The sequence below is a fragment of the Grampus griseus genome, assembly GCF_964374135.1.
Source record: "Grampus griseus genome assembly, chromosome: 13".
In the NCBI taxonomy this organism is placed as follows: Eukaryota; Metazoa; Chordata; class Mammalia; order Artiodactyla; family Delphinidae; genus Grampus; species Grampus griseus.
This window is the reverse complement of record NC_139007.1, coordinates 80,088,680-80,103,740: the sequence shown is the minus strand read 5'-3', so window position 1 is coordinate 80,103,740 and position 15,061 is coordinate 80,088,680. Positions and strand designations below refer to the sequence as shown.

The window sequence follows — 15,061 nt, the reverse complement described above, 5'->3', positions numbered from 1 at the left end:
AGCTTGTTAGATAAAGTGACCTTGAACGATCATTTATTTTGCCTCCCTTGGGGCGGGAAGAGGAGAGAGGGATAATGATTATTTGTGTTTCTAGAAAGGAACAGTTTTTTTTGCAGAATGTAACATTCTCTGATTATGTATTTACCCCTTCCTGTGGAAAGTGGTGTCCAAGTGTCCTAGTTTAAATTTACACACAGGGTGTATGTCATTCCCCGTGCAGAAGAAATCAGTTCCTACTTACAGACACTCCCCAAAAAAGATCTTAAAAATCGACAGCCAATAGGTATCAGGAATATTATTTTTACATGCCATTAGCAGGTAAGGAAATCCCCACCAGTGTTACCCTGCAGCACGGATTTGGAACTTGGGTGAGAATGACAGTCCTTTCATTTTGTCAGGTGCTTGGAAAGCGGTTTCTTACTGCCTTCCATTTCCTCCTTCCAAAATTAGTGCCTTAGCCTGGTGAACAGTGGGGAGGGCTTAGCACAAGCTGTTTCCCAAACCCCGGTTTTACAGTAGAGGAGGGAACTGTGACCCTCTTTTTAGTGGGACTGTTCAGAAAGTTCCCTTCCAGCTCTAAGGTCATGATTTTTCTCTAGTTATATTGAGTACAGACAGGACTGGTTTGTTCACTTTTTGTATTGCTAAGCAGGCTTGGCTGACAGGAAGTGGGTCTGGGGGCAGGAAGTGGCTTACTTTCAGAGGCAAAAGGAGCTGTTTAGAAAGACTTGGGAGTTCATTTCATGTTCTCGAAATTATGCGATGGATATTAGTGGATCTGAGCTCTTCCTATCTATCTATGTCTGTATATATACTTCACATAATTTTCACCCTGGAGTTTGAAAATACAAACTTTTCAATTCAAAAGTTTAAAGTCATTGACTTACATTGAAAGATACAACTTTAGGACTAACATGTAAGAGCTATACAAATATAAACAGTTTTAGTAGGTAAGGAAATTGCATAAGCCTTTCCAGGCCGCAGTTTCTCAGCCTTTAAAAGAAGGTAGTCAGACTAGGATAACTTTTTACCTCTCACCAAGCAATACCCATTTAGAGTCACCCTACGAAACAGTTACCCCTCCTCCCTTTTTTAATTCTTCTACCTAGAACATATACACGTATATAACATAACAACAGGGTATACAGCATAACGTAACGCAGATACCCGAGACAGAAGTTGTTGGGAAAGTCCGAGGCCCGGCTTCCATGTTTCACTCTGCCCTGTCATTGCCCACAGCGTATTAAGGACTTCGCTTTTACACTGTAAGCTTAGCCTAATGGTGGCGGAGGAGAGCAGCTTGGAAAAGGAGATGAGGGGCGTGTAGTGTTGGTTTTCATGGTTACCTTTAAGTTATCCTCAGTACTCCTTAAAGTGGTACTGAACTCTCTGTAAAATGAAGTGCCTACCCTAGGGCGTTGTGATTCTCGGAAGACGTGAGCTAAGAAACTGCTTACAGCTCTGTGGTTTATAAGAGTCAGTTTGGCTCGTTTGACACTGAACTCTGTAGTTATGACCTTACTTTTCATTAGTGATTAGCAGCTGGGCGGACACTAATCCATGGCTGCTTTTTCACACCTGGTGGAGAAGGAGTGGGCGGGGAGGGCAGGATTGTTGGACTCCCGAAGGTCCACGACCTCGCCTGAGGCACTCGGTTGTGGTAGGTTAATTCACTTTCTTGATAGATAGCACCTACAGGGAATTGGGAGTTATTCTCATCAACTGTGAGCATCAGTACGCACGTCGAAGAGCTTGAATTTTCCTGCTGGGGGAGCGACCACAGCCACAGGGGTTGGAGTATCTGGAGCTCTGAGATGGACAGCGGGAGGGAGGCTGGGAGCGGCCGACACAGGCACTGCCCCCCCCCCCCCCCCACTTCTCGGTGACTTTCCAGACTGCGTAGCCCTGGGCATAGCACCGGTCCGTGACTCCTGGGAAGTGCGGATAACAGGAACTGTGGGCCAGCACTTCGACCTCCTTAGGAGTTGTCTCGAGTGGACTCTTGTCAGCCCTAACATTCGATGGTTTTATTATTCCTATTACTAGGCAATAAAAGGCTGGTGTATTTATTATCCTGGGATCGTACAGTTATATGAATACTTGATTAGAATATGAGTTTGTGTCTGTTGGCTGTGCTACAGACAAAATGGTGGTGCGCAGAATTCTTACTGCATCGCCTGGCACTTTGTGTTCTGATTAATTCCGTAGACTTTTTGCAAGATTTGTGGAGCTAGATGGCCAGTTTTCTTTGGCATTTGATAATCTTTCCTAAGCCTAACAAGCCATTTTCTTCACCTTCACTCAGTTTCTTCTTTAACCTCAAAAAAGAAGACTAGGGCTTCCCTGGTGGCGCAGTGGTTGAGAGTTCGCCTGCTGATGCAGGGGACGCGGGTTCATGCCCCGGTCCGGGAAGATCCCACGTGCCGTGGAGCGGCTGGGCCCGTGAGCCATGGCCGCTGAGCCTGCGCGTCCGGAGCCTGTGCCCCGCAACGGGAGAGGCCACAACAGTGAGAGGCCCACGTACCGCAAAAAAAAGGACTAATTTTAAAAAGTTATTATCCGTTGGTGGTTAGGTTTGCCATAGCGTTATTAGTAAGATATACTGTTATTCACATCTTCTCTGAAGGTCGGTAAACCTCAAGAAGTCTGGTGTTAAGAGCTCGAGCTTACGCGTGTACCCCTGAAGTTTCTAACTTTGAGGCCAGCTTGCCTTCAGGCACCCGGTGACATGTGGATACTGCTGTTGTTGGCAGCATTTTAGAAAGACCGATGCCTCCCTCCTGACTGACAGCAGAGTTGATGTCTGCCAGTACAGTCAGTATCAGGTTACTACGGACTTGACTCCAGTTAATGAAAGGTTGTGTTTTAAGAACCACATTTCTATTTTACTTGTCTTCTCTCTGTATAGTGTTTTAATATTTTGACATTGGTTTTTATTTTGATCTCTCCATGCTTAAAAGAATGGTGTACAACAGGGTGTTTTCTCAGCTGCCTTTCTTGAATAGAAAGGACACTTTAAAGTGGACACACTAAAGTGTCCCCTTTAGAAGTTGGACACTTCTAAAGAACAGCGTGCTTATTAGAAACTATAACGACGTAAACTATGGTCATTGGATTTTTAATGGCAACTACTTTTATAGAATTTTGTTGTTTATATAAACAGTGTTACTGGGAGCAGTGTTGCACATTTAACTAAGACAAACATTTTATTTAATAGATAGAAACAAACTTATCTCTATTAGCCATGACCGTGACAGCCTGTAAAGGGTTAGTGATACGGACAGAGAAGAGCTAAAAAACAAAAAATCCATTGCCTTTGGGGCTTTCCAACTTTGCCTTCTAAATTGGCTAAATTCACAGGTCTGCATTTCTACATTAAGCTGATTAAGGTTTGCTGAGTTACTGGTAATGTTTTACAGAGGGTGATTATTATTTGTAAATGACCACTGTGTGTCATCGCTAATGCTGTGATTTATTGAGCTGCAGTATGTTCATGAGACTGATTTTTATCTTAAAGATAAGGAGATCAGGATCCAAAGAGAGTACAAAAATTGGCATCCCTCTGTAGAGATACAGTTTCATTAAGAAAAACCTGTCTGCGAGTTTAGGTCTAGTACTGAACGAAAGTCTAGTAAAGGTATTTTCACATAATGGAGTATAAATAGTAGCAGTGCATATGTTAATCTTGCCAGGAGGAGTTGTGGCCGTTTGCTTGTTCAGGATCCTAGCCTAGCCTCTTTCCCTGAGGGCAGGGTCTGTGTGGGTGTGGCCTTGCTTATGAGATGGGAGGAGCTGAAGATGGATGGGCCCATCCCAACCTCCTGAGTCAGAATCTCTGGGCCTGGGGCCCAGGAAACTGTTTCAACAAGCTCTCCAGGTAATTCCTTTGTGTGTTCAAGTTTGAGGAGCACTGAGGGCCTGGGGAGAGTAGCATATGAGATGTGGCTGGCCATGCTTCCTGTGCACTTGCTAACAGACACCAGCCTTCATGAAGCCTGTCTGGTATTGCCGCAGTGAGCAGGGCTCTGGAGGGGTTAATGTTCGTCCAAGAAAGCGAAATTCAAAGATAGCGTTCCGTTAAAAAAAATTTTTTTTGGTACTTTAATTGGGTGCTGGGCGATGACGAGTTCGGCACCAATTGGAGTTAAATGTGAAACAAGACTCAGTTTGCTGCTCAAAATTTACAAGAGCCTGGGCTCTCCCCTCTGCCCCGAGCTGGCTCCTGGTTTGTTAACGGAAGGGGCTGACTACAGTTCCTGCGGCTGGAATGACTGCTGGCCTCAGGGGAGCGCAAGTGTGCACCTGGAGGAGACGTGTTTCCTGCTGTGGTCACAGCGGTTTGTTTAGCAGCTGTGGCACCTTCTTCCTGAGAACGTAGCATAGTTTTACTCACAACTTAAATGAAACAGTGAACTGAAGTTGAATTTTAGTTTTAAAAAATTCATTTTCTTTCATCTTTGTTTGCCCCTAACATTGTTTTCTTATCAATTTGAATACCAAATTGACCATAGTCTAGTTCAAATGACTTGTTTTCCAGCTGTTTCATATTTATAATCACTAAAGCAGCACAGAAAGCAGTAAGATCCTCAACCCAAATGTCCATCAGCAATGAATGTATATAGAGACAAAAGTGAGATATCCAGATGGGGGAATGTTACTTGGCAGTAAAAAAAAAAAAAAAGGAATGAAGGGCTGATACATGCTGCAACCTGGATAAATCTTGAAAACATGTTAAGTGACAGAAGCAAGTCACCAAAGCCCACATAGTGTATGATTCTGTTTCTATGAAATGTCCAAAATAGGGAAATCTGTGGAGACACAAAGTAGATTCTTGGTTGCCAGGGTTGGGGGGAAGGAGTTATGGGAGTGACTGCCAGTGGGCATGGGGTTTCTTTTTGCGGTGATGAAATGTTCTCAAATTAGATAGTGGGATTGGTTGCATAACTCTGTGAAGTTGCTAAAGGCCACTCAGTTGCATGTTTTAAAATGGGTGAATTTTATGGGATGTAAGTTGTATTTCAACAAAGCTGCTGTAAAGAGTAATGACTCAATGATGAAAATCAAAATACAATGTCTCTAATTATTCAATTAAGTGAACCAAGTAGCATCTGAAGAAGGTTTTATAATTCATTTCAGTTGTGAGAATTTTTCCTCATCATACTCCCCTGCGTTTCTTCCCCCATTTGTGGGAGAAAGTTTACCATACTACTTCCTGTCCGAGCCTCTGGGAGTATTTGAAAGGCCTTCCCAGATATTTGAAAGCTGCAAAAGTTGCTGAAGTGGCACCTGCAGAAGAGGCTGGAGTGCTGGGAAACAGCACGGCCGCTTTAAGTGACCGCGAAAGGTCAAGCTCTCAGTGTAATCCTGGCGGTGCTTAGAGGGTTCTCCTCAGACTAATTTTTGAGTAAATGCAGGTGTGATAATACAGGGATTAATCTGTTATCACTGAATCCACTGCCTGCAATTCAAGCATTCAGACGTTACTCTTTGAATTTCCCTTTCATGGTTTTCCTGATTCCGCGTACATAGGAAAATCACTGCAAACTTCTATTTCCCCTGCAGTGTCCTGGCTACTAAAATTACCTAAACCTGGTTAGTCTAAGAAGATGTAAAACGGCTGCTTGTCTGTAAAGTTTGTGGAAGAACTGGTCTTGAACTTTTCCCTCCTGCCTTGGTGTTTAGTATGGTGTGAATTTATTCTGTAAACAGTGTGATGGGGGCGGGAGGTTTTCTTACATGAAGTTTAAAGTAGTTCAGGAGGAAGTAGACATTTCTCAAAGGAAAAACTGCAGGACTAGATTTATTTACCAAAATGAGGAAAATGAGTGAGATAATTTGACAGCCAAAAATTCAGCAATCATACATGGGTTAGAAGTAAAATACAGTATTTTATTGTCAACTCAGTATCTTTTCTACATCTCTTAGACATTTAGAAGGCATTTTAGATACCAATTTGATAAAATGAAACCGAGAAGACTCAAAAATCATGTTCTTCCAAAGTGTATTCTGAAAAATACTGGTCCTTTGGGATATTCCATGGGAAAAAACCTGTAGGCAGAAGAATCTGGGAGACCTAGACTGAGGCACCATCTTGGAATTTCACAATTTGCATTAATACAGCAAAGACTCTCAGAGCCTTTCAGTTAAAGAAAGAAAGAAAGAAAAAGAAATAGAGAACCTTAACCTGTGTGACCCGAAAATACTGCTTTCCCACCCACCATGCTTTGTCCCTCTCTCTTTAAATTCAGATAATTTTGCAGAAACTACACAGCCAGTGATTTGGATGGTGTCAGAAGCCACTCCTATAATTAAGCTACAGAATGTTAGAAGATCCCTTACAGATAGAGTCATTTCCATTTTATAAAGGAGCTGGGAGTGCCTCCTTCAGACTGGGGCTAGGCCCGGAGGCGATCCTGCCCACCGCCTGCTGTCAGGCCTGTGTCCCGTGATTGCCCAGCAAAGCGGGGACGGTGGATTCATTTGATTTTAATAGGGTGAATTGTTATTGAACTTATATTTTTAAAAAACAGCTTGGGGTTTAACACCTTTAATTCCCTTTTTTATTGGAAAAAGAGCTGTCAGTTGCATTGGAGCAATAAAACCTGTACTATCCTCTGTGTCTGGTTAGAGAGTTACATCCCTGTCCTTGGAAATGTGCAAACAGGTGTGAGCTTTTCCTTTGTCCATGAAAACAGCCTCCCAGCCGGCTCGTAATAGTGGCATGTAGTTACTTATTTTCTCATGAACCTTCCCATTCCCTCTGCATGTGCACAGCTCTAGCTCCGATTGCATCTCACCTTGGGCCTTTGGACTTCAGACCGAGCATTTCAGAGCTGGAAAGGACTCAGGTCATCTAACCCAGACCCTCTCTTTGCAGATCAGAGAGCTGAGGCCCCAGGGAGGAAGACCTTCAGAGGTCACCGTGCCATGGGGCCTCAGGGCTCCCAGGCTCTCGCCCACTGTTCCAGGGGTCAGTGAATCTGGCTGGTCCTCAAAATCATTTGAGTGGCTTTTAAAAAATACAGGTTCTTGGGTTGAGGCCCAGAAACTCAGGTGTTTGAGAAGCTGCTCTGGGGATTCTAATGGTTAGTCCTGAAGGACTGGGGTGTGTGGCATCTATTTGAGGGCCACCTATTTAAGTCGTAAGCGGCAGGCCGCCGTGCCCCCCCCACCCCCCAGGAGGCACTGATTGGTGCCTCGAAGGCACGCACGGTGCCGACCTGCTGGAGTGGGCTGGGAGCAGAAGGTGAAAGCTATTATGGTTCCTCAGCCTGTTGATGGTAGTTTTGAGCTGAGCTAACCCATAATGAGAATAGCAAATAGCATTTTTAAAAGGGTAGATTATTAAGCAGAAGGAAATTAGGGAGTATTACAATTAGGTGTTCATCATCTTCATTAACTAAGGCAAAGGTAGGTGGGTTTATGTGTTGAATCCTGATATTAAACGAGATACGCATTATATAGTTAAGTGGCCTGGTGCAAATACCTGTGAAACACCAGTCGTTATATTCATGAAAAAGAAAAGTGCCTGGTGTTTTGCTTAAATTTAAGAAGCTTTACTGGCTAGTTTCATTAGTTCTTGTTTTAGAAATAAGACGAAATTCATTGCTATTTTTGTTTTTAGGCATTTGTCTCTTGCATATACTGATATTTTAGTAATAGGTCAGAAACCTACCTCTCTTATTGAAATGAAAACTCCTGCTAAGCTGGCTACTATCAGAGGCAAAAAAGAAGAAAGATTTTTCTGCTGAATATGGTCAGTGTGAAAAACACACAAATACTCACTAAAAACCTCATTTTCCTCAAGGGGTTCAGACACCTTCAATACCAAGTTTTGTGTCTAGGATACATTATCTTACTCTAAAATTCTGACCCAGTGTATAGCTGTTTTTTAAAAAAAAAAACCTTGTTATTTTAAATCCGTAGAGTGCTAATGTAACTCATACTGAAACTTATGAATTTCCATTATAAATAGCGGACTATGATTATGTCTGGTTCCTTTTAGATTCTAACATTTTGGAACTGTAACTACAGCTTTGTGCCATAGCTTCAAAAGGAGTAGCATTTGGAGGAGAGACGTGAATTACTAAATTATCATCTACACCAACCACATGGCTCTCTGTGTGTACGTAATGGGTTGGGGTACATGGGCAGAATTAAACTTCTATCACCACTGCCCCCACCAAACAGAGCAGAATGTTAGAAAGGGTTTCAGTATTTTGACCAGCCTGGCATAAACATTGCCCTTTTGGTGGGTAGATTTTAAATGACTAACTGCATACTGTACACACCTGTACCGCACGTTACTATGTGATTTTGCTGCCTTCAGAGAATATTGCCTTTGAGAAAAGTGTGTGATCTAGGGGGAAATACGAAGACGATAAAAATTGCAAACCATGTGCTTTTCTCCAGCCTTTGCACGTGGTTTGGGTTTGTGTGGTGATACGTTTTACCCTGGACCTCCAGCTTTTCGTGGGACCATTCTCACATTTATCGTGCACAACCATGTCATCCCACTTTATTTCTGTGGCACCACTGCAAACACGAGTGCTAGCTTTTTCCAGGTACACATTGAGTTCCCTAAAAACAATTGAGGGGCTTCCCTGGTGGCGCAGTGGTTGAGAATCTGCCTGCCAATGCAGGGGACACGGGTTCGAGCCCTGGTCTGGGAGGATCCCACATGCTGCGGAGCAACTAAGACCATGAGCCACAACTGCTGAGCCTGCGCGTCTAGAGCCTGTGCTTCGCAACAAGAGAGGCCGCGATAGTGAGAGGCCCGTGCACCGCGATGAAGAGGGGCCCCCGCTTGCCGCAACTAGAGAAAGCCCTCGCACAGAAACGAAGACCCCACACAACCATAAATAAATAAATAATTAAAACCACATATTGTAAAAAAACAAAACAAAACAAAAACCCAATTGATTACCAAGGAAACCTAACAGGATAATAAAAAGGAGAGTTGGGATTTAGGTATGTTTCCTTAATATGCCAAAGGCTGATTTCTTCTAAAGCCCCTGGCTAAGTGGACCAAAACATGAATATAAATGGTCCTGTCGTCTGAGTAAATGCTCCATCTTAAACTTTGATGGAAGTTTATGCTGTATCTCAGTACATTATTACAGATCCGTAAAGTTTAAAAGAACCTTAGTAGTCTTTCTAAACATGGACCAGCTTAACATGCTGCTGATTTAGGCAGTGCCGTGCTGCGATCCTCAGTCAGGGTAGGAGCATCCCCTGTATCCAGAGGGCATTTTGGGGTGCGTGTGTGTGTTGGGGGTACTTTTAGAGGACTGGGGATGCCTGGTGTTTAGTGGGTGGGCTCGGGGATGCTAAACATCCTGCAGTCCTTGAGGTAGTCTCGCAGAAGGAACACTCGTGCTGGCCCAGAATAGCATTTCACCCCCGACCCCATGAGAGACACGAGTAGGGTGACGACTAGTCAAGGGACACGCGCCCAATCCTGCAGGGCAGCTTGGCTGGAGATCATTAACGTGCTGTTCATTCGAGTGTTTAGCTTTCACGAGTTCTCCCGTCTCAACCTTGGCCTCAAGATTGTAGACCATGCACTGTAAATGAAATACACATATATTGATTAAAATTACCTTGCTTTTGTAATTTCAGGGGGTGTCTGAAAATGGACATTTTGGTGCCTCCCCAGATCAGAGCTGGGGGTTGCTCTTTCCGACGGGGCTGGTGGGCACAGCGGAGGGGAAGGCTGTCTGCCTCCCGACACTGGTCCCAGCCGTGCCTGTGACTGCAGCCCGAAGAGCTTAGCCTGATCGCTGTCTTGACCCCTTTGTTTGCGGCCATACACCAGACTGCAGGATTGCCTGGGTGTTGCAGCTCAGGGAAGGACGTTCCTGGAAAGACCAGAGCAAGTGAAGCTTGGCGGAATGTCTCACTGGAGCTGCTGATGGGTTTTTTTTTTTTTTTTTTTTTTTTGCTTATTTTTGGCTGTGTTGGGTCTTTGTTGCTGCACGCGGGCTTTTCTGTAGTTGCGGCGAGCGAGGGCTACTCTTCATTGCGGTGCGTGGCCTTTTTTCATTGCGATGGCTTCTCTTATTGCGGAGCACGGGCTTCAGTAGTTGGCGGCACGTGGGCTCAGTAGTTGTGGCTCTCAGACTCTAGAGCGCAGGTTCAGTAGTTGTGGCGCACGGGCTTAGTTGCTCCATGGCATATGGGATCTTCCCGGACCAGGGCTCGAACCCGTGTCCCCTGCATTGGCAGGCGGATTCTTAACCAGTGCGCCACCAGGGAAGCCCTGATGGTCATTTTAAGTGCCTGTGATGGGAGGTGCAGTTTTTGTGGGTTGCGCAGACCTTCCCAATCCACTTAATTTTTAAGAAAGTTCACTTTCTACATACTACTGGCTTGTTACATCTAATCTCAGCAAAAGTATTCATTTTGCGGGTTCTTTGCTTTTTCAAAGAGTTGTGTGAACTTTGAGTCAAATATGAACCAGCTCAGAACCTTAAAATAGTTTTTTTCTAAATTCCTGTTAATGAGTTTGCAAAATGGTTAAAAATAGTGTGACGATCACTTTTTTATGTTAATTATTAGCATTGGTTTCCAGAGGTGACATTTTTTTCTTGGTCCTCAAATTTAGAGGTGATCGAGATGTAGGAGTTAGAGTCTGAAATCTCCTACGCGTGAACCTCTGGTCTCTTATACGCACCTTAACCAGGGTAGTGGCATTCGGTACACACTGTTTGGCGGTTCAGTTTCTGAATCAATAGGTGACAGAGAAAGAAGAGCGTATCTGAGGCCCAGCACTTGTCAGCCCCGCGTCCCTCCACTTCAGTTTCGAGTGTGACATTCATTGTGGGCTTATGAGTGTAATTTAATTTGGAGCTGCGTTTGTTAGAGAGTATTTGACTTTGGGGCTGCTTCTCACATCTCTCTCATGTGCCCTTGGAACCGTAATTGAGAGAGCAGCCATTTTGTGATTTCTTTAAATTATTGCTGGCAGGAAAAGGAAGAAACTTAGGTTTTTATATTTTAATAAACTTGAAGAATCTAAGATGTGCCTAGTCTTCTCAGTAAACTTCAGTTCTTTAATTTGTAGACTTGTGATTGGAGAGGAAACGTTTATTAAAATCTGGAAAATTATGCCTGACTTCTCTATATGTTACATCAGTCAGAGAACCTGTAAGACAGGCTGTATGTGTGTCAAAGTATCTCTCAATCATCACAGTCTTGAGTGTTAGGGGATTTTCGATTTGTAAAGACTAATTTTTGTTCAACTTAGACAGAGTCTAAGTATCCAGCCAGGGCATGACACACGTTCGGAACTCGCCACTTTTTAGTTCTTACATCAGGAAGCTAAATAATACATTTAGGGGACTTCCCTGGTGGTCCAGCGGTTAAGAATCTGCCTTCCGATGTAGGGGACACGGGTTCAATCCCTGGTTGGGGAACTAAGATCCCACATGCTGCGGGGCAACTAAGCCCATGTGCCGCAACTACTGAGCACACGAGCCACAACTAGAGAGAGAAGCCCGCACGCTGCAACAAAAGATCCTGCATGCTGCAAGGAAGATCCTGCGTGGCCGCAGCTAAGACCCGACGCAGCCAAAAATTAAATAAATAAATAAATAAATTTTTTAAGATAATAAATACAGTCAGTCAGTCTGTGTCCTCGTTACATTTCTGTCTGTGTTAGGACGAATTTGGAATATATGTCTATCCAGCTATTTATATATTTCACGTGAAAAATGGTGAGAAGCAAGCATTTCTTAATGTTAAGCATTATAGCTGCTGTGTTACTTTCCTTTGGGACCGTGATATAAGGTAGCTAGATTTGCATGTTTTTCATATGCTAGCAAATTCTGGGTTTTTTCAAGCGATAAATTGGAAAATGACCTTGAAATAAATTTCCTTAAACCACCAATATGGCACTATTAGAGACATGTTTTCAGGCCTTCCCATCACTACCACCTTGTGACCTTACTATGCTAGTAATGCTTCCATGTTCCCACTGTCTTCATAATTACCTTTTCAGATTACTACGTAGTATTCTGTCCTCTCCGATGTGCCTGTGACCATTTCGCCGTTTCTCTCTTCACTGTCGAGGTGGTTTCTGAAGTTGCTGGCAGCATTCTGGTGCACAGACCCTCCTCTGTCCTCTCCCGTCACTTACAGACTTGGTGTGAACGCCCAGAGGCGGCTTCACTTAGCTGTCGTGGGGCCAAAATGTGAGACGGTGTATGGAAAATATGTTGACGGTTATCAAAGTATTTTGTAGAAAAACAGCTTAGACCTGAGCGTGCCTGTGCTTTATTAAAGCCACGAGGGCACACATTTGGATCCAGACTGCACGCGTAGGCACAGAGCTGGGGGGGTGTGGTGCGTGTTTTGGGGTTGGGGGTGTGTGTCTGTGTGTGGTGACAGGTATGAGAATGGGTGCGAGGAGGGACATACTCTCACCACGTTGCCCAGGACCGTTGAGTTCAGGTGGGGCACTCGGAGATTATTAAAAACACCCGGTTAAGTGTAATGTGTTCCATTCTGTTTTCTAGATCAACGTCCGAGTTACCACCATGGACGCGGAGCTGGAGTTCGCCATCCAGCCAAATACAACAGGAAAACAGCTTTTCGATCAGGTTGGTTTCTGTGAACTTGAGAGAGCGGGTTCCCAGGTAGAAAAGAGTGTTTGCAGCATCGGAATCACTTTGCCGAGCGTATTTACTACCTTGGTTGGCTGCTAGCTTCTCGCTGTGGAGTAGACCCTGCCAGCGGGGTTCAGCTGCCGTAAACACTCTCCCCGGGGGGCCCCTGTTCGCAGTCCCGAGGAGAAGGGGCGCCGTGCAGTCTTCACGAGCCGGAGCCTCACCCGAGAGCTCTGGCTGCCGCCTCTCCCGCTGGGGTCTCCACGGTCCCCCTGGCCGTTTCCTGCCATCTGGTTCGCGGCCGGGGTGCAGTGGAGGACAGCATGGGGCCAGGCGGCCTCTCTCCAGCACTCCCTGCAGCCGCAGAGTCCTGAGCCCCTCGGAGGTCAGCACACACCCTTCCCTCCAGCCAGGTAACAGCCCAGCCGCGCTCCTGCCCCTCTCTTCATGGAAGCTGAAGGTGACGCAGAGTTCTAATAAGCGCGGTGCACCACCGTGAGGGCCGTGATAACTCTTCCATGAAACGGTTCCAAGCTTTAGACAGAGCGAGAGCTACCTTTCTGGGCTTTGTAAATTCTGCTCTGGGACTGAGGACCCAGTAGGGCGCCGGGGCAGGATGTGCGTTCACAGGCACCTGCACCGTGGGCGGCCTTCCTGAGAGGCCCCGCCGGTCGGCCAAGCCATGCTCTGCATCCCAGCACCAAACTGGAAAGTGGAGCGGAGTCCTGGCAAATGTAGAAACTATAGGTGACTCACCCTGGGCCTGATGGGCTCTCCCTTTCATCCCCAAAGCCAGCACCCAGCAGGTTAATTTCCCCAAGCCAGTGAGCAGGGCCTGGGGGCTCACACCTCAGCGGAGGGAGGGGTCGAAGGCAGCCTCCGCTCTCCCTGTGCTGTGATTTTGAGGCCATTCCCTGGCCGTGCCTCACCTGATAACGATAAAGACATTTACTGCCTGGGGCGGGACTGGACTTGGGGTGGAAATCTAAGGGTTTCTCCTGAAAGAAAATCCTGGCACCATATGGGGGCAGTGGTGAGAGCACGGACGGGGAGGAAGCGGGGGCTCGGGTCAGCGCTGCCTGCAGCTAGCGTGCCCCTCAGTCACCAGAGTTAGTGTTGGAATTTTTTTCAGTATTGTGTGTTCCTGTTGTGAAATACCGTGTAATCTGAGGACTTGAGGCTGGAGCGGACCTGTGGAACCGCTCCTGGAACCGCTCGTGGGTCAGCGGAACATGACTCGGTCTGTGTTAGAACTGTGGACGCAGAGGCCTGGCAGGAAAGGCCGTCTCCACAGCCTTGACCCCAGTTGCACCTCGCTCTTTGAAGATCCGCTTGTTCATACCTCCGCCGTGGTGCGGTGAGGCGGGGATGCTCAGGCCCCGTCGGCGCACGTGGGCCGGCGCCCCTCCGCCACGCCGGGCATGTTTCCTCCTGAACGGACATCCGGGAGGGGCTGCGGGCTGCGCGGGGCTCTGCGTCCTTTCTCTGCTGCTCCACCTGATGCGCTTCTAGGTCTCGGAAGCTCATCCACGGGCCCAGCTGCCAGTCACTGAAATGTGGTCCTTAACTGGCATCGGTTGAAGGAGACTTGGAAGGTAGTTAGTCTGTCTGATTCTCTCCTACCCCCTCTGTCACTTGAGTCTCCTCAGCAGTAGCTGTCCCCCAGCCCCTGTCCCAGTGCTGTTGCTTCGTCTGTGACTAGATTCTAGTCCAGGGCTCCGAGGTGACGGAGGCCCTCACAGAGACCATCGCAGAGGCCGGGCGGGGCCATGGTGCTTTCCCACTACTGCAGCTGCCGACGTGCTGAGAAAGGAGTTCCTGCCACGTGACTCTCTGCTCACTGTTTTCATCACCAGAAAGTATCAATAGTATTTTCCAGCTGTCGCTTGAGACTGACTTAAGTAGACACATCCCTGCCTTTGCCTTTCCCAAAACGTGCCATTTAAAACAACACAGAGGGGCTTCCCTGGTGTCACAGTGGTTAAGAATCCACCTGCCAATGCAGGGTACACAAGTTCAAGCCCTGGTCAGGGAAGATCCCACATGCCGCAGGGCAGCTAAGCCCGTGCACCACACTACTGAGCCTGTGCTCTAGAGCCCGCGAGCTGCAACTACTGAGCCCACGTGCCACAACCACTGAAGCATGTGTGCCACAACTACTGAGCCTGCGCTCTAGAGCCTGCGAGCCGCAACTGCGGAGCCCGAGTGCCACAGGTACTGAAGTCCGCGCGCCTAGAGCCCGTGCTCCACAACAAGAGAAGCCACCGCAGTGAGAAGCCCGCACAGCGCCACGAAGAGTAGCCCCCGCTCGTCGCAACTAGAGAAAGCCCGTGCGCAGCAACGAAGACCCAACGCAGCCAAAAATTTAAATACATAAATAAATAAATAAATAAATAAAATAATAAAAATAAAACACCACAGAGGCATAGATGAAGGAATGGCCCCCACACCCG

The 15,061-nt window shown here is 46.4% G+C and overlaps 1 protein-coding gene across 1 annotated transcript in view; it reads left to right on the top strand.

Annotated features, from left to right (window-relative positions):
* The window catches only part of EZR (ezrin), a 49,671-nt gene that overhangs the window by 12,482 nt on the left and 22,128 nt on the right, over positions 1-15,061 (top strand). Inside the window, exon 3 of the mRNA XM_082669449.1 lies at positions 12,519-12,602. Coding sequence (XP_082525575.1) covers positions 12,519-12,602 — 84 coding nt within the window. The remainder of the gene's footprint in view (positions 1-12,518; positions 12,603-15,061) is intronic.